At 45.9% G+C, this 21415-nt stretch overlaps 1 protein-coding gene across 5 annotated transcripts in view; it reads right to left on the bottom strand.

Annotated features, from left to right (window-relative positions):
* Nucleotides 1-21415, bottom strand: part of PTPRG (protein tyrosine phosphatase receptor type G) — a 658718-nt gene that overhangs the window by 5772 nt on the left and 631531 nt on the right. For 4 of the 5 annotated variants that reach the window (XM_015236580.3, XM_015236598.3, XM_072941595.1 and 1 more), the window contains 11 exons: nt 19340-19422; nt 19011-19145; nt 17840-17974; nt 15866-16038; nt 14676-14811; nt 14016-14162; nt 12423-12516; nt 11498-11574; nt 10883-11011; nt 7061-7207; nt 6219-6361 (listed from right to left, as the gene is read on the bottom strand). In XM_015236580.3, coding sequence (XP_015092066.2) covers nt 6219-6361; nt 7061-7207; nt 10883-11011; nt 11498-11574; nt 12423-12516; nt 14016-14162; nt 14676-14811; nt 15866-16038; nt 17840-17974; nt 19011-19145; nt 19340-19422 — 1399 coding nt within the window. The remainder of the gene's footprint in view (nt 1-6218; nt 6362-7060; nt 7208-10882; nt 11012-11497; nt 11575-12422; nt 12517-14015; nt 14163-14675; nt 14812-15865; nt 16039-17839; nt 17975-19010; nt 19146-19339; nt 19423-21415) is intronic. The other variant, XM_072941596.1, reaches the window with a different exon arrangement.

Genomic DNA, 21415 nt, shown 5'->3' with positions numbered 1-21415 from the left:
ACTCTAAAAGATAAGAACTTAAATAAACATAATAATCACACCTAAGCAAATTTTAACAATTTTTAAAACATTTGAGAACTATAGGTAAGTGGTAGATTTTTTTTTCTTCCCAATGATAAATAAATTACGCCTTCTCTATTTTTTTCCTTCACCATTTCCCCAAAGTTGTATTTTTGGCTAGACTTGAATCCGTTTCCTCCTTGCCCCCCAATACCATTACAGTTTGCTTTTATCTCTTAATTCCCTGTACTTTTTGTGGATTTATGTGGTTCTTTTGTGGCTTCTTGAGTTGAAACTTCCTTTATAATCTTTTCTCCAATATATGCAGCTCAGATTATACATTTTTTCCTCTAAGTGTAGTTTGACTACATCCTACTAGGTTTTGAAATGCAGTGCCTCCATCATTTTTAAAAAATTTTATTTACTTATCTATTTATTTCGGGGGAGGTAATTAGGTTTATTTATTTATGTGTAGAGGAAGTACTAGGAATTGAACCCAGGACCTTGTGCATGCTAAGCATGCACCCTACCACTGAGCTATACCCTCCCCCCCAATCATTTAGTTTTAAGAAACTGTAATTACTATTTTTATTACCTCTGTACCCCGTGAATTAAATTTAATCTAAGCATAAGGGGACTTCAGTGTCTATGTATAAGGATCTGGGGCCTCATTTTCATTGTTGGGTTCTCATATAATGCATTGTAATCAATGAATGGGGTCTTGTAAGGTATGAGTTTTGGGGGAATGTATACAAATTCCACTTATGGTCAGTTTTTATAAACAAAGCTTTTGTGTTTGGCCATCCCTGGATTCACTTCTTAGAGAATCTCAGTCATTCTTACCTTTTTTTCAGCTGTTACTCCTTCCTCTTTCATCTCTTTTCTCTCTCCATGGACCTCATAAACAGCTACTTCCATATGAGTCTGATTTTGTCCACTCTACTAACAGCCCATCTCTTATTGTTTCCATTTCTTAACCTCTAATTTAGTCCTGCTTCATAATACATGTTTTTAATTCATCTCATACAGTTTTCCTTTAGCTCTCTGAGCATATTATTTTAAAACCCTGTCATGATTGCTTTGTTAATCCTGATCTAATGTATTTTTTGTTCTTGTTCATTATGTTGTCTTTCCTCAGATTCTAGACTGACCTGAGTTTACTTTCCCACTTTAGAATAGCTAGTTCCCCCCCCAATTACTCATATTGACTTTTTTCAAAAGAGGAAGATTTTAACCTTTTAACTTTTGCTTAATCTGTTCTAGTGAAACTGTTTTTTTCTTTACCCCTCGGCTCTTTCTCTGAGCTCACTGTAGCCATCGGATAGGATCTGGTGAGGAATGATGTATTTTATTATGCAGTGTGCACTGCACGGGGAGTTCCTCTGGCCTTTCCTCGGGTTGCCCTTCCTGTAGTTAGCCTCTCTTAAGGACCTAAATGAAAAGGAAGTACAGTAGGACTTTCAACATGACTAGAAACTAGGTCAAGTCAAGCAAACGCACAGATGCTTTAAAGTATCAGTCTTTAAAGACAACCAAAAGAAAAAAAATACAGGCAGGCTGTTCTCTTTGGGAAGTTTAGGAATTAAGTAGGATTGAAGGATGTTTGTCAGGTTTCATGCATTTGCACTTAAAACCACAGGGACTTGGTGAAACAGTGACACAGGTAATTTATAACTTAGTTACAAAAATAAGGGTAAGATAGCAATCCACTGGGTTTGACAGTTTGCCAGTTTCTCAGAGGGCGCTGTTGAGAACAATACTTAAGCAGTGCTGTGAAAACGTATTTTCATCTCCTGTATATGCCTCAGAGAAAAGTACTTCAGTTTCCTGACGGTCAGTAATGGTTCTAAGTGGCTTGTCTATATTCATTTTAAAACACATTGGGGTTCCTTGCATCGTTAGGCTGTATCATACCTGCGGCCGTTTAATTATGCTTTCTACTATTTCATACAGTTAAAGAACTCTTTGTTTTGCTTTTACGATGTTTTAAAAATCATAACTAAGAACGCAGTCCAGAGTCAGCACGTGTCACCGTGCAGGAAGTGACGCTTCCCTCAGGAAATCGGGAGGGCAGAAAAGGAAACAGGAGTCAGAGCTTGAATGTGCGTCCAATGCTGGGGCATAACAGAACACAAAACCACAGGACTTCAAGAGATGGAAACTTCGGAAGTGGATGCGAAGATAAAGAAGGGGAGAAAAAAAACACCCCACAGCCTGAAGACACGAGGGAGATGAGCACAGGAGACCCGGCTGTGAAAGCCGCTGGGAGGCATGTCAATCCCGGGATCAGAGGGATTTGACCGTGGCCAGTGCCGGCTTCCGGGCTTGTCACCTGGGCTGTGGCACTGAGCTCCGCGCTTTTTACTCGGACCGCTACTCAGGAGGGTCCTGCACTTAGTTTAGTGCTCTGGTGCTGCCATCTGGAAATTGTTAATTCTTAATTTTTGAGCAAGTGTTCCTGCATCTTCATTAACGCTGGACCCCACCCGTTATGTAGCCGGTCCTGGCTTTGACACGTACTGAGCAGACGTGTACACAGGCCCTATTCCTTACCGTTGGAGGCCCTGTTTTCTCATACATGAACTGGGGGTCCTAAAATGACCCCCAATGTTTGAGGATTATCTGAGGAACTGAAGAGTTAGGATTTGAGGGTGCCTTTGCGACAGCTGGTACAGAAAGCGGTCCGTGTATTCTGGCATTTCCTATGGACTGTCTCAGGACAATTAAAATGAACATTTATTGAAGGAGATTTGCTCATTTGGACCGTATCAGTGTTTACTGCATCAGGCATCAGAACTGAGAGAATGTTACAACACAAAACCACGCAAGCGCACATTCCATTAGCTGTCAGTGGGGATGTCATCCCGTGTCATGTAGCTCTGGAAAAGGCCAGCGCGCACTCAAGACAGAACAAGAGTGTCTGCAGTAGTATGAAAAGAGCTGTGTGCTCTCGGATCTCCCGGTAGGGCTTGGAGACCCCACTTCCCAACCAGGAGTCTTCGAGATCACACTGAGAAATGCTGAAGTAAATTAGCCCACAATGGCATCCAGGGTGGTGCGAGACAGCTCTCCAGAGCAAAGAATTAACACAAGGTATTTGCACAAGAAACTAGCCTTCGTTCCGCGTGTAGAGGCCTAATCTACTGTTGTCTCATAAAACTGTAAGAACCATGGCTGTGTTCCCTACTTCTGTAGGAACGTAGACTCTGTTTAAAATTTGACAGTAATGACACAGACCAGCCTCCGGCCAGAACTGTCTTGAACAGGCGAGCAAGCAAAGGATGCTGTGAATAAAGCAGTCTGCCCTTACGCTGTACCTGTCCTCAAATAGAATCCGTTTACTTTTTGGTGAGGAAGTTTATCCTTAGATCATTTTACCTAGAACCTTCAACCTCCGGGCACACAGCTGTGAAGAGCAGACAGTTATCACGAAGTGTGCAAAGTTCAACTCCTGGACTTTGAGTTGAAGCACTGAAGCTTTCTTTACAAGCCTGCCCACTTCTGTTTTTGACAGGTAAAAAAAAAACCTTTGGAAATTGGTTTTACGGTTCACAAATGAATGCCAAGCTGGTAAGATAACACCAAACAAAATGAAAAGCAAGGCTCTCCGGGGACAGTTCATATAAGGGTATGTGTCCTTAATTATGGGGTAAGTCATCTGGATTTGAAGCACAGTACCCATTCGTACCAGTATTTACCCAGCACCCACTACGTGTCCGGCAGCGGGCTTCACCCTCTGGAGACGGGGATGAGTAAGTCACCACTGCTGTCTCTGCAGTGTGGGGTGACAGTCCTGTGAACAAGTGGTTATTACCATAGGATGTGATAAACAGGAACGGCCTTGGTAAAGACGTGATGTGTGTGGATGACCACGTTCAGGGTGAGTTAGAGACGGGTTCAAAGAGAGAGAATGACTTCTGCAGTGTGTGCTGAATGTAAGGGCACTCAGAGAAAGACAGTATTTGCTGGGGCCAGGTGGGCTGCGGAGGACGGGGATGACAGCCGGAGAAGTAAACTTGGACCAGGCCGAAGACTGTGAAAAGTGTACCGAGAGAATGGGGTAGTGTGGACAAGAGCCAGTGGCCAGTCAGATGTGGAGGCAAGGGGCACACAGAAGGGACTCTGATGCGTTTCTGGTCTGTACAAGTCAGTGGATGGGAGCAGGCTGGGAGGATGAGGAGTCTGGGTTGACAGATGGTAAATTTGGGGTGTCGGCAGGCCATCAGAAGGTAAGATGGACCCTGAAAGGTAACTGGCCTTCAGAGTGCTGCACGAGAGCGAGCAACTATTTAAAAATTTCAAATTTGTTTGATGTAGAAAACTAATTTCCATGCAATCACTTATCTCTTAAAGATGGTGGATAAATGAACATCTGTCTTTAAGTGGCTTTTAAGCCAGCTCAACTGTATGGTACGTGAAGATCCACTCGTTTAGGGATAATTTGCTCTTTTCTTTATTTAGGCCTGAGAACAAGGTACATGTGATTAATTCTAGCGGAGACATATTCAGCAGGTAGCCTAAAATAAAAATCGCTGAATAAGACAGTATGGAGAAAGGAATCACACAGCTCTGTTCAGATTGTCGAAGTAGCTGGTGATTCCCTTCCCCTCCTCCCCCACCGTGAAGTGTAGCTAGCTGCCTCTCTGACCGCGGGACAGACCCCGGAGTGCTCCTGTCAGAGAAGCGAAACGGGAGCAACACTGGAACGTGGTCTGAATTGATAATTCCAAAAGGTACTTGAAAAGCTAACCCAGATCAGTGGGGTGGGGGAGGGGAACTCTAGAGGCAGCCCCAGCTTATGCTCTAACTGCATAATATGCTCAGTTTCACGGACTAGCAGCAACTGCCGTTATTTTGAGGTTTTGTGTGTGTTATTTAAACACTGCTGGTGGCTGTCACGTTTCCAGGGGTCTCACTTAGGGATTTCACTAACCTTAATTCTTCATCTAATGAAGAAGTAGGTCAACATTTGGAAAGAGACCGTCGAAGTCTTTGGAGGGAGCCAGTAACACGGCTGGCTTCAAACAGAGGACTTGGATCTGAGGGGAAGGCGCTGACCTAGGCCCAAAGTCTTTGTTCACTTAGAGTGTTATAGCGTTTGTTCAAGGAACACAAGACTGGAACAATGAGGTTTACTGTGAAATGTATTAATATCTATGCTACCAGAGCAGCTGGTAACGGAATGAACAAAATGGATGCCCTAAAAAGCTGCTGACCAAGGGAGCTAGCTTGGAACTGAGATAGAGATGAGGGTGTGTAATTGGTGCTACTGGCTGGATGTCTGTGAGTCTGAACTGCGTGGGATTACGCACCTGACTTGCAGGTCGATTCCCACTCTAAATCTGACTCCAGAGATTCATATTCCATACAGGATATCTATACCTTAAGGTAGATAGCACATTCATATACCATAAGTGTATCTGTACAGTGTCTATCGTATCTATGAGCCGTTCCTTCTCATTGAAGGGGAAGTGGGCTGGCTTTGAGCTCCACTTGGACACTCAGATGCTCCGAGTCAGGAGCAAGTTACTTTGTTCTCTTTGAGATTCACAGGCTTTACCTTTAAACCCCAAAGGTTGTGCTGTCAACTACAAGACACACTGTAAGGGGGAGGGTATAGCTCAGTGGTAGAGTGTGTGCTTAGCATCCCTGAGGTTCTGGGTTCAGTCCCCAGTACTGCCGCTTAAAAAATTAATAAATAAATAAACCTAGTTTACCCTCTCCCCCCCCCGAAAAAGACACACTGTAAACTATAAATGTTATCATTAATAATAGTAACTTTTCCACTACGAATCAGCTAAACTATATTTTAAAAGGTTTCTTCCGTAATAAGCATTTGCTAAAATTCAGTGTGAGGATTTAAAATAACTTAATATAAATGATTACATGTAAATTAGTGTAAATATAGAAATGTACATTAAGAATGAACTGTTTCATTTACATTATTGAAACAGAAAACCTCTGAAAGACAGCATGGGACTGCATCTTGGAGGGCTAAGCACTGTCACCTGTCTAGAAGCCTGCCCACCAGGAGAGCCGGAGGCCTTGGAAGCATCTGACAAATTAAAATGCGATGAGGACGACAATGACCTTGTACGTGTACACGTTAGAAATGACCTGGAACTGCCACAAGCCGACAGGGAGAAGGGTCCTGAAAGCTGGCTCCCCGCCCCTCTCCTACAGCCGCGCAGGGAGAAAAGCAAGGAGGAGAGGCATACTCATCGTGCACGATGGTGGGGCCGTCCCTGGTTAAGGCCTCTTCCTTGATGACGTTGATCAGCTCGAAGGTGCTGCTGATGGGGGCGTCCGGGTTGGGCCACTTGGGACACTGGAAGTGCCGGACCTCCAGGACGTAGTCATCCTGCAAGCAGCGCAGCACAGGTCAGCCCCCCCCACCACCCCGGGCGGGCACTTGCTCCCGCGGGCGTCTAGGTGAATGAGGGACACGGGAGCCACCTAGCTCTGTAAGAAAATACCAGGGAGGTCTGCCTGCCACTAAAAAACGGAGGTCGTGGGAGTGAAACAGAGTCTGGTTTTGTCCAGGGGAAGATTTCAAGGGACAACAAATTACAGGAGACTTTATATCCTACTCTGTCTTATCTAGAAAAATAAAGGGAAAGAAACCAAACAAGGAAGGGGCGAGGAGGTCACTATTTAAAATACTGATACACGACAGCTCCCCTGTTGTCTGTGCCTGTAAGAAGGGAGTTAACTATGCATCAAAGGGTTATTTACTGAAGAAAAAAAGTCTTCGTATTACCATCTCTGCAGCTCATTTCAGGGCTTACATTTCTGCAGGCAGAGAAAATACTGAGCTCTAGCGCACTGTTTCTGTAATTAGGGCAACAGGCCCATTTGTGTGCCTGCTCGGTCAGAGGAATTGTGACATTGCATCTTTCCAGCTGGGAAAAGCAAATATTTGATGGAAGCAAAACAAGTCGTTCTCAAATTAAGTCGTACTCGGATCCCCGGGCCCGTCGGAGGGCGGTGAGTGAGTCTGTTATCGCGCAGACGGACGGCGCAGGGCCCCGGGGCGGCCAGGGCCGCGCGGTGACGGTACCTGTGTCGCTTCAAGGATGAAGTCGTGGATGATGATCTGCTCCTCGTTCGAGAGGCACAGTCTGTCTTTGCTGATCAGGGTGACGGTAAAGGCCTCACAGTTCATGGATTCTTCTCGACTTGGCCAGTATACAAACTCGTCTTCAGCCTGTGGGAGCCGAGAATCAGAAAGAGAAAGAAAAAGAGAAAAACTCCTCTACAATGCCGTCAACTGTTTGGTTTTGGATTTTCTTGCCCGATGATTTCTTATGTTTGTCATTTCCCACACCTCTCAAAGCATCTTTTAAGTGAAATTACATCCCTACGTCGTTGTGCTGAGTTCAGTGCTTACTCTGTTATTGTAAATATGCTTAATAGTACCTCTTAGCTAGTGCCCTGCACCTGTCTACCAACCAAAAATGCTCCCTCTGGGGGGCTGTATGAGCCCGAGCTGCGAAATGCTCTGTAATACAATGGTCATAGCAAAAAGAAAAGAAAAAAAAGGAGATAGGGTCTGGGTCCATTAATGTTACTTCACAACTGCTTGAACCACGAAGATACGCTAATTATTGCTTCCTGTGCATTATGTTGGTCACTAATAGTTGAGCTGAGTAGCATTTTGCAAAGGACTTTCCTAAACATTATCATCTTACGTAATTTGTACAGTGTACTAGTGAGGTAAGGGATTTCTGTTTATTTAATCTGTCTTTATAGATGAGAACACAAGCACTCACGCAGACAAGTCCATAAAAAAGCATGTTGGCTGTAAGTAAGTTGGCTTCTTAAAAGGAAAATTAGTCAGTCAATGTTAGATTTCAAAAGCGGGTAACAGAAAGTCTTTCAGCCTTGAATCAGGCCAGCTTTAAATGTGCATCTATTTTAAGATTAAGAGTAAATATTCCATAACAAACAGATAGACACTCCTATACATAAGCTAGATAAGCAACAAGGGTCTATGATACAGCACAGGGGACTATGGTCAGTATCCTGTAATAACCTCTAATGGAAAACGATGTGAAAAAAAAAAAACTGAATCACTTAGCTGTACACCTGAGACTAACACAATAGTGTAAATCAACTATACTTCAATTATAAAAATCATCATTCGGGCTTGGTACTTGGAATGCTATGAAAAGGTAACTGCTGCATCCCGTGGGCTGGAGACTCTGAGAAACAGAGTAATTAGGATGAGCCCTCCCCCGCTGCGCCTTTTTCCTCCTCAGGTCAAATGCGTATTTCAGTTTGGCTGTAATACATAGATTTCAATGGGAATTTTCCTGGAAAGGCTTAGATACTCCTAATGAAGTCAGAAATAGTTCTGAATAATGTTCAAAACAAAGAAGGCTGTGTTTACTCTTCCATTGTTGCATTAGAAATGAGCCAACAGTCCAGTAAGACTTATCACCCTTTCAAGTTTCAATATAGCTTATTGCCAAGCACATTTTTATTTTTAAAGCTCAGCATAAGGAGAAACAGATTAGCAAATGGGTTTAGTCTATACAAAAGAAGTCTCTAAGTGTCTTGGGTTTTAATCTATTTTGTCCAAGGAAATGGAATTAGAGCCCTTTTAATAGATATTAAAGACATAATGATGCACAAGGCCTCTAAATTTAACCAGTATACACAGACTACACACACGAGTGGATCTGATTCTGAATAAATTCATCTAGCTCAGCCTTAATTTCTATCTCTGAAAATTGAGAAAAAAGAAATTGCACACCTCAAAGCACTGTTTTGATAACATGAACTGGAAATTATCTAATTGGCTTGAAGACTGCCCAAGAAACGTTAGTAGTGGTGGAAGCAGCAGCGAGAACTTTTGAATCCAGATAGTAACTAGGGAGTAACTGAGCCTCTTGACAGACTATGACAAAGAATTGCTACTTCTTAATTCAGTGGGCGCTCTGGTCTCACGGTAAATGCTGCTTATAGGTAGGGCACAGGGGCCGAGGCACCAGTGATCAGCGGGTTCACAGAAGCATGGTCTTGTAAAGTTGCAGTAGTAGTAAGTAATGAAGCAACCAAAACCCCAGACACAGTGTCTTCACGAAAAACCACGCACCGAGGAATGTGACTTTCCGCCCCACGGCCATGAGTGCAGACACACACGATCCCAGCCGAGCCTCCCTCGGCCTCAGACCCTGAGATGACGGGGCCGGCCTGCAGCCTCACCGCCCGCAGATCACGTGTTGACTTCCTTGGTCCAGTCCCCCCACTGTCGTCCCCGTACAAATGAGCCCACGGGTAGATGCTTTCGGTGACTGTCCTCTGCTAAGTGAGGCTCACAAAACACTGACTCATCCAACAAATGCACGCTTTAACAACCCTAAATGCCTCCAATTTCCATATGCCACGCAGAATAGACCCCTATTGCCAGCTAATTTGAAAATTTACACTCCAGTTTTTAGCCTGAGATTCTCAACTTTGTTGCCATTCTATCACACAGAAGCAGTCTTGGTATTCTGAAGCTGGAGCAAAAAGCGACAAAGTGAAGTTCCTACTGACTGGGCACACAGTCAAATGCATGTCATCAGGACTAGGGGTTCAATCACAGGCTGTTCTTTCCTGATTAAAACACTCGCTGCTCTGACACTCATGGCGGCAGATCGGTTTTGTTTTTGTTTGTACTCTGTGGTCTTACATATCCTCCCAGTCACTTTCGAAGACCCAACTCGTGCTGCAACTTTTAAGAATGAAGTGAGAGCTCAGCACAAACGCTGATTATAAACTTGCTCGCCCTTCTCTTCCGGGGTTGAGAGACCTCAGTAGGGGAGGACCGGAAGGAGGAAAGGGGGGCAGAAGCTAAGTCCAGGTTTGGAAAAGCCGCACTAATTTGCAGCCAAAAAGCCTTATCTCCTTCCCTGTGATGGATGTGGCCTGCCTACGGGGTGTGTGTGGGAGGCGATAATGATACGTTATTAGTCCTTTCTAAAAAAATACATGGTTTTTTAAGTACTGTCAGTTTACACGTCTGTGTCAATTTCCGGCGTAAAGCACGATACTTCAGCCACATAGGAACCTACACACGTTCGCTCCCGTGTTCTTCACCCCACGCTGCTACAAGGCACTGCATATGGTTTCTGTGCTACAGTATGAACCTTATCGGATTTGGTGAGAATCCGCCTGTACTCGAAACGAGACACCCTCCGCCAGCGGTCAGTGGGTGCTCTGTGCGACTCAGAGGGTTTGAGGTGTCATCCTTGGTGTATTTGTGGGAGAGGGCGAGCGGTGAGTCTCTTGGCTCCATTCCCCATCATTAGTACTTCGGACACTTTTTGGGGGGCAGCTGGGGCACATCTCTATGATGTGGGGTGGGACAAACACAACAGCAAAGTGAGACCCGGGATTCAGGCTCAGATCCTGGCTCCAGTTCTCTGTATGTGCCCCTGGGCAGGTGACTCCCCTCAGTTCTCTCAGCTACTAGGTAGACGGGAGGTCCCTTGTCATAAGTTGTAGAGAGGATTCAATGAGTTCCTACCTGTGAAAAAAGTTATGCTCGATAAATGCTAGCTACTATTACTTGTTTTTCATCACGACACCCAGCAACCAGGGGGTCGGCTCGGGTCATCATCAGTGTAGCTGGTAAAAGGGCCCTCGGCAGCGCCTCCTCCCGCCGCGCCATGCACGGTACAGCTGAGGGCGGGTAGCAGCAGCATTAGAAACCCAGTGGTGGACCGTACGGGGTCAGTGGCGGTGAGACTGTGCAAGGAACCCGTGCAGACGTCAAAGCTGAGACGTGTCCGTTCCCTCCCTGGCGCGCGCAGGCACTGCAGCCCTGTCGCGAGCTAACCGGTGCCTGGGGCCGCACGGGCTCATTAATATACAGCAGATGCGCACTGCTTACCAAGCTCTGGTTGTCTGGCAGCATGACAATGATCTGCGCATTATGATCCCAGATCATTCGCCAGAAATCTTTCGTGGTGTGCGGCAGGGGGTGCTGGGTTATAATAAATTCGTTGCTCCTGTAATAGCCCTGTGGTTAGAAAAGCAAAAAAAAACCCCAGTGATTATGAGAGTTTTTGTCTAACTCTGCAGTAGTGAAATAAACTCATGAAGCAGGAAGACCAGCCCTGTTCTGACCTCCGTGAAATAATCGAAAAAGGCACTTAGTGCCTTTGGCTAATTTTTAGATGTACTTCTGCTGATATGAATAGACAATTTTCTGCCTACGTCCAGTTGACTTCTGCTTACCCCTGTTGTTCTTATATTACAGTAATTTCAGCATTTAGTCCAAGACCTGGTGGGTGAAATTAGCATAAAGTATTTCCTTAATTTGAGCATTTCTGTATCCCCACTGATGAGGTATTTTTGTCAGAGGTCTCTGGATACAGAAATGTCTCTTATTTTGATACTACACATCGAGAAATTATTTGAAAAAGGAAAGCCTCAGAGATGGTATCTGCTCTTCAGCACCTTTCACTTTACGTGACTTTATTTCTAATGAGCTGTTGACTCTCACCATGATATAAGACGCATTAATGTAGTCCGTTCCTTTCATTCCAGGCAACGGTGCAAGGCCCACGCGAGCTCGCTCGGCTGTTACATGGAGAAACGAGAGCACATTTGCCTTGTTACAAACATGAGCAACAGTGCTGTCTGAGATTTACTTGTTGAATAGCATGTCCCGTTGGGTCCCCTTTCTTTTTAAGACTTACCTCTGGTTTTACCCAAGCTCAAGCGTTACCAGCTACGGCAGAGCGTGAAAGGAAATTTGGCTGCACGTCCCCATAAGGACACACGCATTACAGGAACAACTTTGTTCTCTGGGAGAGGTCTTCCCACCAGATCACTGAGAGAATCCTCTGTGCAGAGGTGACAGAGGGTTTCATAATTTTTGACCCTGGTTTGATATGCCTATGATGATACCAACATAGTGCGCTGTGCTTTTTTGCCATCCCTTTACTTGTGTCTGTCCCCTCCGGAAGGGCCTAGAAAGTACTGGCCTTTTCTCCACGGAGACCATGTCTCCAGTGGTCCCCCGTGCCTCTGTCTGCAGCCTTCACACACAGTCCCCTGCTGCGACCCGAGTTACTCACACAGCAGTGTCATGGTGTCAATGGCCAGAAGAATTTAATAATGTAGTTCCACTTATGCAGATTAATCCAGGAGTCTAGGTATTAAAAGAGCATTAAAGCCGCAGGGACAGCGACTTGACTTTTTTCTTTCTAAGGCAGACCCTGGTCTAACTCTTGAATGTCAAGGTGAAAAGAAGCTAGATTCCACGTCCCAGAGATGCGACAGCTGGCTGGTGCTGAGAGGCACCCCTCCTGCTTTAGTTGTCCCGAGCATGCCCTTCCCCCTGGGTACCAGCTGCCTCTGTACACATACAGTCAATTCAGTGAGAAAAGGCAGACAGTCCAGGGGGACCGCCGTGAAGAGCTTACACGGCACGACTGAGGAGTTCCTGTTCTTTTCTTTGTTGCACTCTTTCTGCGCACTGAAGCATTCCACGTATTTTGCGTTGCACTGTGTCACCAGCTGAAAGAGAAGCAGTGTTTGAGTCTTCTTTCAAAGGGTTAAAATTGTGGCTTTGCTAAATCACCAAGTCACTGTGGCAATCATTGTTCTGCATATACATACATAATAAATCATTGTGTTGTATACACCCTCAACTATGTCTCCGTCAAGCTGGGATAAACAGCAAAACCAGAAGAAAGGTATACTTGGTAGCAGGTGCCTGGCGAGCTGGAGGAGGTGCCAATAACCTGTCTGTCCTTGTATTTTGGGGGGGCGGGGGGCCCCAGTAGAGCACAGGGGAGTGGGCGCCTCGTGCCGATGCTCCGTAACTTCTGTCTAGTGACCTGGGTGGAGTTTAAGCTTCTGATTCTGGTTTTGTTTTTTCTTTTCTATTTTAGTTCTAAAGTGGTTAGTGCCTACAAAGGAACACAGTACTTGGTTTCCAATGAACTGATTTCTTTGATGGATTTTTTTTTTTAAAGTATGTATAGACAAATGTTACAGAAACAGGAAAGGCAGAATATTAACAAATAATGGTACTTAATATTTTTTTAGAATTCATACTGAACATTCAAAAAAGGACCTTATGTCCTCCCTTTTAATTGCCTTTAATGGTTTTTAGAGTAGCTAGGGCGTTCGATAAGGAGAGCTAGACATTTTAAACTGCTATCGCTGAACTCGGTGACACTAATCTATTTTTCGTTTCACATCATTTGTTATCATTTGCTTGAGAGTCTCACTGCTGTCAGCTGGGACTCCAAGGAAGGCTTTGGAGTCTACGGACGGTTTTACCATGAAGACTCAAGACGGCAGGGATTCATCTCCTTCTTTCCATCCCGATACAAGATGAACAATTACATGTAGAAAAATGTGCAAAAGAGCCACATTTTGAAAGTCTCAGGAGCAAGCAATACCGAGGAAAGCACGCAGTACTTGGAGATGGCTCAGAGGTCCTGAGCGTAATGACCTGGTATTTCTTACAGTCTCTGTTTCTGCCTTTATGTCACTCGGTGTCATATAAACCTACGTGCCTCTCCCACTTCTTCATGCCCCCATCAAAGGAAAAGAACCACCCCTTGGGGAACAGTTAACTTTTGTCCAGTTTCCTTCAGGAACTCTTTTCTGTGGTTTCTAAATTATCAGCTAGGCATGGCTCTCAAAGAGCCTGGCTGTGGGGGATAAGATGTCAACAAGCAGCCATTCTTCCTGAGGGAGGATAGATTAGTTCTGAGAAAATTCAGAGGCTACTTTTTGGACCAGAACGACTGGTTCAGAGCATTCTGTCACTGCGGTCGGGCTGAGTTTTCTGTCCAGACAGCACCGAAGTGCCCACAAGGCAGCAGCGCACCGCACTGTGCGCTCGGCTCCCAGCAGCTCCTACGTAGGTGGGCACCTCACTCTCCCACGTGCCGCACTGGACGGCTGCACGTTCCTGCAAAGCACACGTGAGCCCCCACCCCAATCCAGGCGTTTCTTTCCTTTCCTGCTTTTTCAGCAAAGAGATGTACTCAAAGCATTACCTTGAATTGTTTTTCCAGTCGTGTCTTTCCTCCGACTCCTGGTATGAGGATGCTGTTAACGTAGCTGTGCAACTGACTGGAAGATACTTCCGTCTCCTTCCCCAGAATGGCTTCCAACAAGGCATCGTGGATGAAAACGTACTGCTCCTGAAAGTACATGGCACTCACTGAGGGGGAGGAGGGCACGAAGGAAGGCCCAGGCTCGCTCGGCTCAGTAAGGGCGTGTCCTGTCACAGAGGTCTCAGGCATCTTGAGAGATCTGTCCCTCTTCTCCTGAGACTGAATCCCCTGTGCAGGGGACAGGAACCCCTTTGCCAGCCCCGAGACTCCAAGCTTTCCTGTAGTCTCTGTAAGGCTCCCCTTCTCGGGTGAGCAGTAGGCCAGCCTCTCTCAGGTGATGACCCTGAATCTTCTTCAGATCTTCAGTAACATCAGGTGGAGCCTGATCTTACTTACTTACTTACTTACTTACTTACAGGAGGTGAGCCAGCTTACTCCCTGAGCAGGGGAGTGAAAGGTGAGCGTGGGGAAAGGAAGGTAAGTAGAGAGAGGTGGTAGGTTAGGGGTAGAGTGTAGGCCTAGCATAGTGAGGGTTGCAGGTTCGATTCCAGGGAGAGGAGCAGGAGAGGAGTAGGAGAGTAGGGAGGGGCTCCCCCTCACCTCCGTCTGGACGAGGTAGTTGCGCTGCGTCCTGATGTGCTTCAGGAAGCCCAGCACGTTGACGGTGCTCTTGTCTCTGATCTGGTGCAGCATGCTGTCTATCACGATGTAGGTGCCCGTCCTGCCCACACCGGCGCTGGAAGACAGGGCCGCAGTCACCTCGCACCCCGGCTGTCGCCTCGTGCACCACGGACTGGAAAGCTCATCATCTACATCTCTAGGGAGCTTTGGCACTAACCCCGCTGTTCTATTCTCTCCGAAGCCCGGTGTAGAAACAGCGCCCACCTAGGAGTTCTGGTCTCCGACTGTTTAAGGAAACCGAACCAGCTCGGAAGACCCGGGTCCGGCAGGGCTGAGGAAGCTTTTGGCAGAACCTCCCCCCCCCCCCCCGCCCCCAGCCCTCTCGCCCAACTCTGCTGATACCCAAGCTCTCTGCGAAGACTTTTGCCTTGATCTTAATGATTCTAAGTGGGTTCGCAAACATGCGCAGTTCTAAGTGACTTTAAACAGAAGACTGGTTCCAGCTTGTGCGAAGGACTCGCTCCATGGAATCTCAGACAGAAATGCCGAGAAAAGGCTGGGCAGCCTGGCAACGCCCATCCCAGACTAAGACCGTGCGAACGCCAAGGTGAAAGAAACCAAGACGTACAAACGAAACACAATACAAGCATTCTTAAGAAATCGCCTACAGTTATTTCAGCTAGTTGAGGGAAAACAGGCTTCACAAGGGCTTTTGAAAAGCTATTTTATAGATCATGTATGAGCTGGAATCCTTGCAAACATAAAGCAGTTACTTGGAGAAACCCTACAGAAAAGCCATATTCAAAACCTCAAAATCTCTAGTGTGCAAAGTTCTACAGTTGTGTTGAAAAGGTCATTTTGTGTGTGTGTGTGTGTGTGTGTGTGTTATGTTATTAGGAGCTGCCAACAATTTCCCACGAACAGTGGAGATTTTATCACTGATGGCGCTATGAAGCCTGGAGATTCATTCTCTAAGAGCAGATGATTTCTTAACGTTAGGGGTATGGATAATTACTTTCCGTAACCTCCTTTCCCCGCCCCCCGGGGCTCCAGGGCAAGTCCCAGTTTCCGAGTCAAACAGAGCAGCAGCAGGGTCGCAAGGCGCGCACCGCCGCTCCGCTCACTGGAAAAGCTGAGGCCCGGCGGCGGGGGGCCCGCCCGACGCCCACCTGCAGTGCACCAGCACGGGGCCCATCTCCGGCGTCCGGGCTGCGGACGATCTCCTCACGAAGGTCAAGACCGGGAGGGCGTACTCGGGGACCCCCATGTCGGGCCACTGCGTGTAGTGGTACTGGATCACCACCCTCTCGTTCTGGCGCCCCTTGGGGTTTCCCTTCTGGCCCTAAGACAAAGGTGAAAAAAGAGGTCTTTAAAGCTGACAGGGGGCATTCTGGATAAAAATCTTGTAAGGATGTCGAGAACATGACCTCTGACCTCGTTCACCCTAACTGCGGGAGCATGACCTCGCTGGACATCTCTTAAGAAGAGAAAATGGTTGAAGACTGAACCAAGAATGAAGGTCGAATACCAGTTTTCTGAGATTTGGAAGCATCCTCCCCCGCCCCCAGCCCCGTTCTCTGTCCACTGTCCGGGTGGGACCCTCAGCACCCAAGGGCTGGTGCTGCTCCGCACTCCCCAGGGACTGTGGCAGGAGCCTGAGTGCCAAATGTCCTTAAGCTCCGGACTCAAAGGCAACCACCAATGTATCTGTCACTTTTATAAATGGATTTCTTTGAGTGGCTGAACTTTTTTTTTTCATGTTAACTACTTTGGATGAAAAATTTCCCCCAACAGATCACTTCCTGGGATGGGTTTTCTCTTATTACTAATACCTCTAAAATTTAAAAAAAAAAATTGATGACTGCAGGTCACTATTCAGTCGACACTGAAGCTTGTAGGGTGTTCGGCCCCGAGCTACACAGACCTGGGATGTCCTCATTCTTCTGTTCTCTCTCATCTTCCCTCATATCCAGTGACTACTTTTGTCCACTTGGCCGTGTGCAGAACACCTAAACTTCCTATTTGACTTCCTTCTCGGACTTAAGCTGTTTCTAAAATACAAGTTAAGCGGGCCATGTTTAAATACTTGAAGTGTTTTCATGAGCGATGGCTTTGTACTCCTTCAGAATTAAGCCAGTTCACAGCTCTCTGATAGAGAACACAGATGAAAGCCGTGCCACTGATTTTCATACACTTCTGTCATTCTCAGGGAAAAAAAAAAAACTATACAACGAAAGTACTGTTCACCTCGGATCACAAATGAACTTCAGAGCCACTGAAATTACATATAAAAATGTGACTACATGTGAATTCTTCTGGGACAAGGGGGTGACAGTTTTACCACATTCTCAAAGATGTCCAAGACTGTTAAAAAAAATTAAAAATTAAGAACCACTGCTACATACAACTGCCCTACCTAAGCCTCTGCAGAGTAATACTTGTCTTAATGACCACGGGTCTGGAGTTCAGTCACCACAGTAGTGACCTGTGAGTCTCGAGGGGACAGGGGATTTTCCACAAGGGACACTGAGGTAACTTGAAAGCAGCATTTCCACAAGGTGTGACTCAGGATGTTAACCCTTCTCTACAGCACTGTTAAGTCGCCTTAAGAAACACTACACATTTCTATCGGTTGCTTAACTCCAGCACTCTGGGTACCTGTGTTTGCTGTAAATTTCTAAGGGGGAACCACGTATCAGGTGGCACTCATTTCCCACACTTGCTAAATCACAGAATTTGCTTTTGGCAGGCATCCTGCACGGCTGGCATTCCTTGGAACACACTTTGAGAAACAGTGCTTTAAAGCTGTCAGAAAATTGGAATTCAAAAGCTCAATCAGCAACCAGATGCTGCCATATTTGCCGGTTACCAAAACCTCAGACGATCCCCCGCCCCCCAAATGAAGCCTTCTTCAGAAAGAGATTAAAGAACTCAGTCAGGCCAGTTAAATTCTATTATGTGCTTTGCCAATATCTTTCACACCATACATTGATGTCAATCAAACGAGTTGTGAAAAAATGCTTCAAAAATACTTAAAAAAAAAACACCCCACCAAGTTGGTTCGAGAGTTGGCCTCGCTTGTACCGTAATTTTCATAGTAGTTTAAAAAGCGATGCCCTGGCAGCCGCCCCGCCCTGCAGTACCTTCTTCACTTTTGTATTTCTGACGGAAAAACGACGAACCGTGTAGCAGGCGTGTACTTTTGTGCTCTTCAGAGTGACAATGATGTTTCCGTACTCCTCACTGTTCTCTGTTGGCCAGTACTGATCACATTTTCTCTGCGGAGGGGAAAAAAAAGTTGTCAATTACAACTGCAATTTACACCACAATTTCACCGTTCATAACACGGTTTCAAGTGACAGTTTTAAAACACTGCTAATACTGCCACGTTGTTTTTGACTGGAAAAAAAAAAAAAGGAAGGGATGGGCTGAAATCCTTTCAGGCAGATGTGGCTGCTGAAGAGGCCAATCCTGGGACACATGCGGCCAAGGTCGGCAAGGTCATTTGCAAAACTGGGGCTAGGATGCGTGAACACCTTTCCGCACGTGATGCGCTTAATAGAGGCGCTAAGAAAACCACCTGTGCGTCTTATCTGTGGGTAAGATATGTCCAAAAGGGACTTTACGTATTCTCTGGAAGGCCACGCTGTGTTCACAGCTGAAAGCAAGCCTCCTGGAACCGCGAGAGCTGTTGTGGTACAACTTGGGTCATCAAAGGCAGAACAGGGACTCCGGGGTCAAAGTGGAGCACTTGTGATTCCGAGTCATGAACCTGAGCCTCGACCCTGATTCCAGCCTAAATCAGCATCTAATGTATGCTCATAATCCAGTAAATTCAAAACATCAGTCACCATCTTAAAAAAAAAAAAAAAAGGTACTCTTACCGATGGCCAAGTCTTTACTCCCCCCATTCTGAACTATCAGCAGTTCCTGGACTACAGTTTCCTTCAATGTCCTGGCTTTTGTTCTTTTTAACCCCTGTTCTTGGGATGTCCCTCCTCTTTTCAAGCCTGTGTAACTCTCCTCTTCCTCCACTGCTCAAAATCTCACCTCTAATGTTAGTTAGCTCTTTTGAAAAAACTCTCTGTACTAGAGGACGCTTTCGTGTGTTTTACAGCATCCCCCTAATTACTGTCCTCTTCGCTTGGATCATCACATTTGATCCATTCTGATAAGCGCTTAGCTCACCTTCCTGGCAAAGAGGACATCCGCATCTGTCTAACTCTTTAGGCCTGGTCAAAGCTCCCCCCTACAGCAGGTACTCCATAAATACTTTTTGAATGAAGGTAGATGATAAAGTCAAGAAGCTCTTACTCTTCCTTTTTCCACCAGGTTGGTAATCATGACAATGATGCCAGTGTTTTGTTCCCAAATCATCCTCCAGAAATCTTCAAACGTAGACTTTAAAGGTCCCTGGGTGGCGATGTAGGCTTTCGCTTTGTTGTAACCCTTCAAAGACGACACAGCACACAGTGAGATGGGAGCGGGGCCACAGACCAGGTCACAGTACGAGTGCCTTTCCCCACTGAGTACCAGGCTGCGTTTTCCCGGGAAAGCTCTGTGCGGCATTAACACACGTTCAGCAGCCTCTGTGGCACTCTGCATTTATCAGAAATAGGTTTATAAAAACATTTCTGACTTACATCGACATAGTTTGCATTAATGTAGTCGCTGTGCTTAGAGTCTTTTCCTGGTAAAGGTCTTAACTTCACCCTACTGTGATCATCTATAAAGGGTAACAAAAAAAAGGCAAAAAAACAAAATGTGTAATTCAAACACTAGCAGCATTCCGAAGCACAAAACAAGGCAAAGAGGCAACACGGCATCTCTCAGAGTACCCCCGACAAAACACCTAAACACTCAAAGATGCAGCACTCAAGTCCATCTGCAAACTACAGGGACACTCCTACCCCACGCTCTGACCTGTCAGTGCCCAAGAAATGCAAACTGAAGTCTTCCTTCGGTCATATGAAACCATTCAAGTTTTGCAACCCTTCAAAATCTTCTCCTATATTTAAAAACCAATTTCCAAGGCCTTTGATAACCTATGACCCCTCCGCTCCCCATTCATACAAATATAAAAAGGTGAATCTTGTATCAAGTCCAGCGCATCTGTTTTGAGGAGACGCCACTGCTCAATTCTGCTGGACTTCCCACCACCCCAACAGAACCTAAGTAAAGCAGGGAACTGGAGCTTGCTTATAACAGTGATCTCACTGTAGGAATCTCAAGTCCTCGGTCAGGATTAAAGACCCACTTAACCTTTGCCAATGAACAAAAGGTGGGCGGAGACATGTGCCTCCAGTTACCTGACAGAACGAGCTTGTATTTATAGGAAGACAAATAAAAGGAAGCTGATGTCATAGTTTTATTCTTCCCCAGTTAGGAACAGAATGGCCAAAAGCCAATTTACATTTCTGTTTATAGTCATGATCATATAAGGCCAGCTCAGAAAGGAGTCCACTGAGTGGACTAGCCTAGGCATGACTGACCTCAGACTCCATCAGGCACTGTTTCAAAGCCCTCCGCCTTCCTGGAACTGTGACTTGCTTTGCTGTGCTGACAAACTCTCAGACTACAGTGGACCTGAACAGGGGCTGCCTGATATAAATGAAAATATTCTCCTAAGGCACGTGGATCCAAACTGCAATGCCTTAGTAATGCCTTAGTAAACACTAAATTGTTCTTTCTCAGAGTGACACGAACACATACTCCTCAGGTAACAAAATTCGTAATTAATCAAAAAGGTAACAGGACTGGCTACAAAGATCACTATAGGAGGTGGCATCCATGTATACTGTGAAAGCTGTGATGGCTCCTGAGAGATGATGCTTCTTACTTGGGTTTCTGGCACATTCATGGGCTACTCTGACTTGTTCTGTGACCTTCCCATGCTGTGCTTTGCTGTACAAAGGCATTAACATGCGGGGAGACCGCGGTGACAGGTGATGTACTGAGAATCTGACCAAGTAGCCAAGAGAACACCAAAACGCAACCGTCTCAACTTATGAACATAAAACGACATCTAATCTGATCTTGTGAAAGTAAAGCCTCAAATGAACCTGTGACATTAAAAACACATCTACCCAGAAATGGTGCTTTTCCAGCAAAACACCATGACCCTTCGGCACATCACACAGAAGTTCCTTTTTCCCCCTCCCTCTTCTCTGTCCCGTACTTTTAGCCAAGGCAGTGACGTCACTAGAAGCAAAGGATGCTCTGGTGGAGAGGATGACGTGTGCAGACACAGGCAAGGCACGTATGTGTGTATGTCTGGCTGACTTACATGGTCAGAAATGAAGTATGTGGATGGACAAGTCGCCACACTCTCAGGAAGGTGAGCCTTGACCGAGCTGGCCAACAAATACTGCCAGAGCCAGCCCGACCGAAGACCGGAGAGAAAGAAAGGTTTGACTCTTCTTCCTTGTTCTCTTTTTCCTCCTTCTCCTGAGTCTCTCAGACAACTGAAACAAATACTCTTGTTCCAAAATGACTTTTGGTTCTCTTAACATTCTTTCTGGAAGAGGGAAAACTGTATTCACAGATGACATGATCCTGTACATAGAAATCCTAAGCCCGTATGTGATGGGTCCACAGCTAACATCACACTCAATGGTGAAGGGCCGAAAGCTTTTGCCCTAAGACCGAGACCAAGACAAGGATGTCCACTCTGGCCATTTTTATATGTCATGGTATGGAAGTCCTAGCCAGAGCAGTTA

Source organism: Vicugna pacos, chromosome 17 (genome assembly GCF_048564905.1).
Source record: "Vicugna pacos chromosome 17, VicPac4, whole genome shotgun sequence".
NCBI classification, from domain to species: Eukaryota; Metazoa; Chordata; class Mammalia; order Artiodactyla; family Camelidae; genus Vicugna; species Vicugna pacos.
The sequence above is the reverse complement of the archived record's forward strand: the minus strand, read 5'-3'. Positions and strand labels throughout refer to the sequence as shown.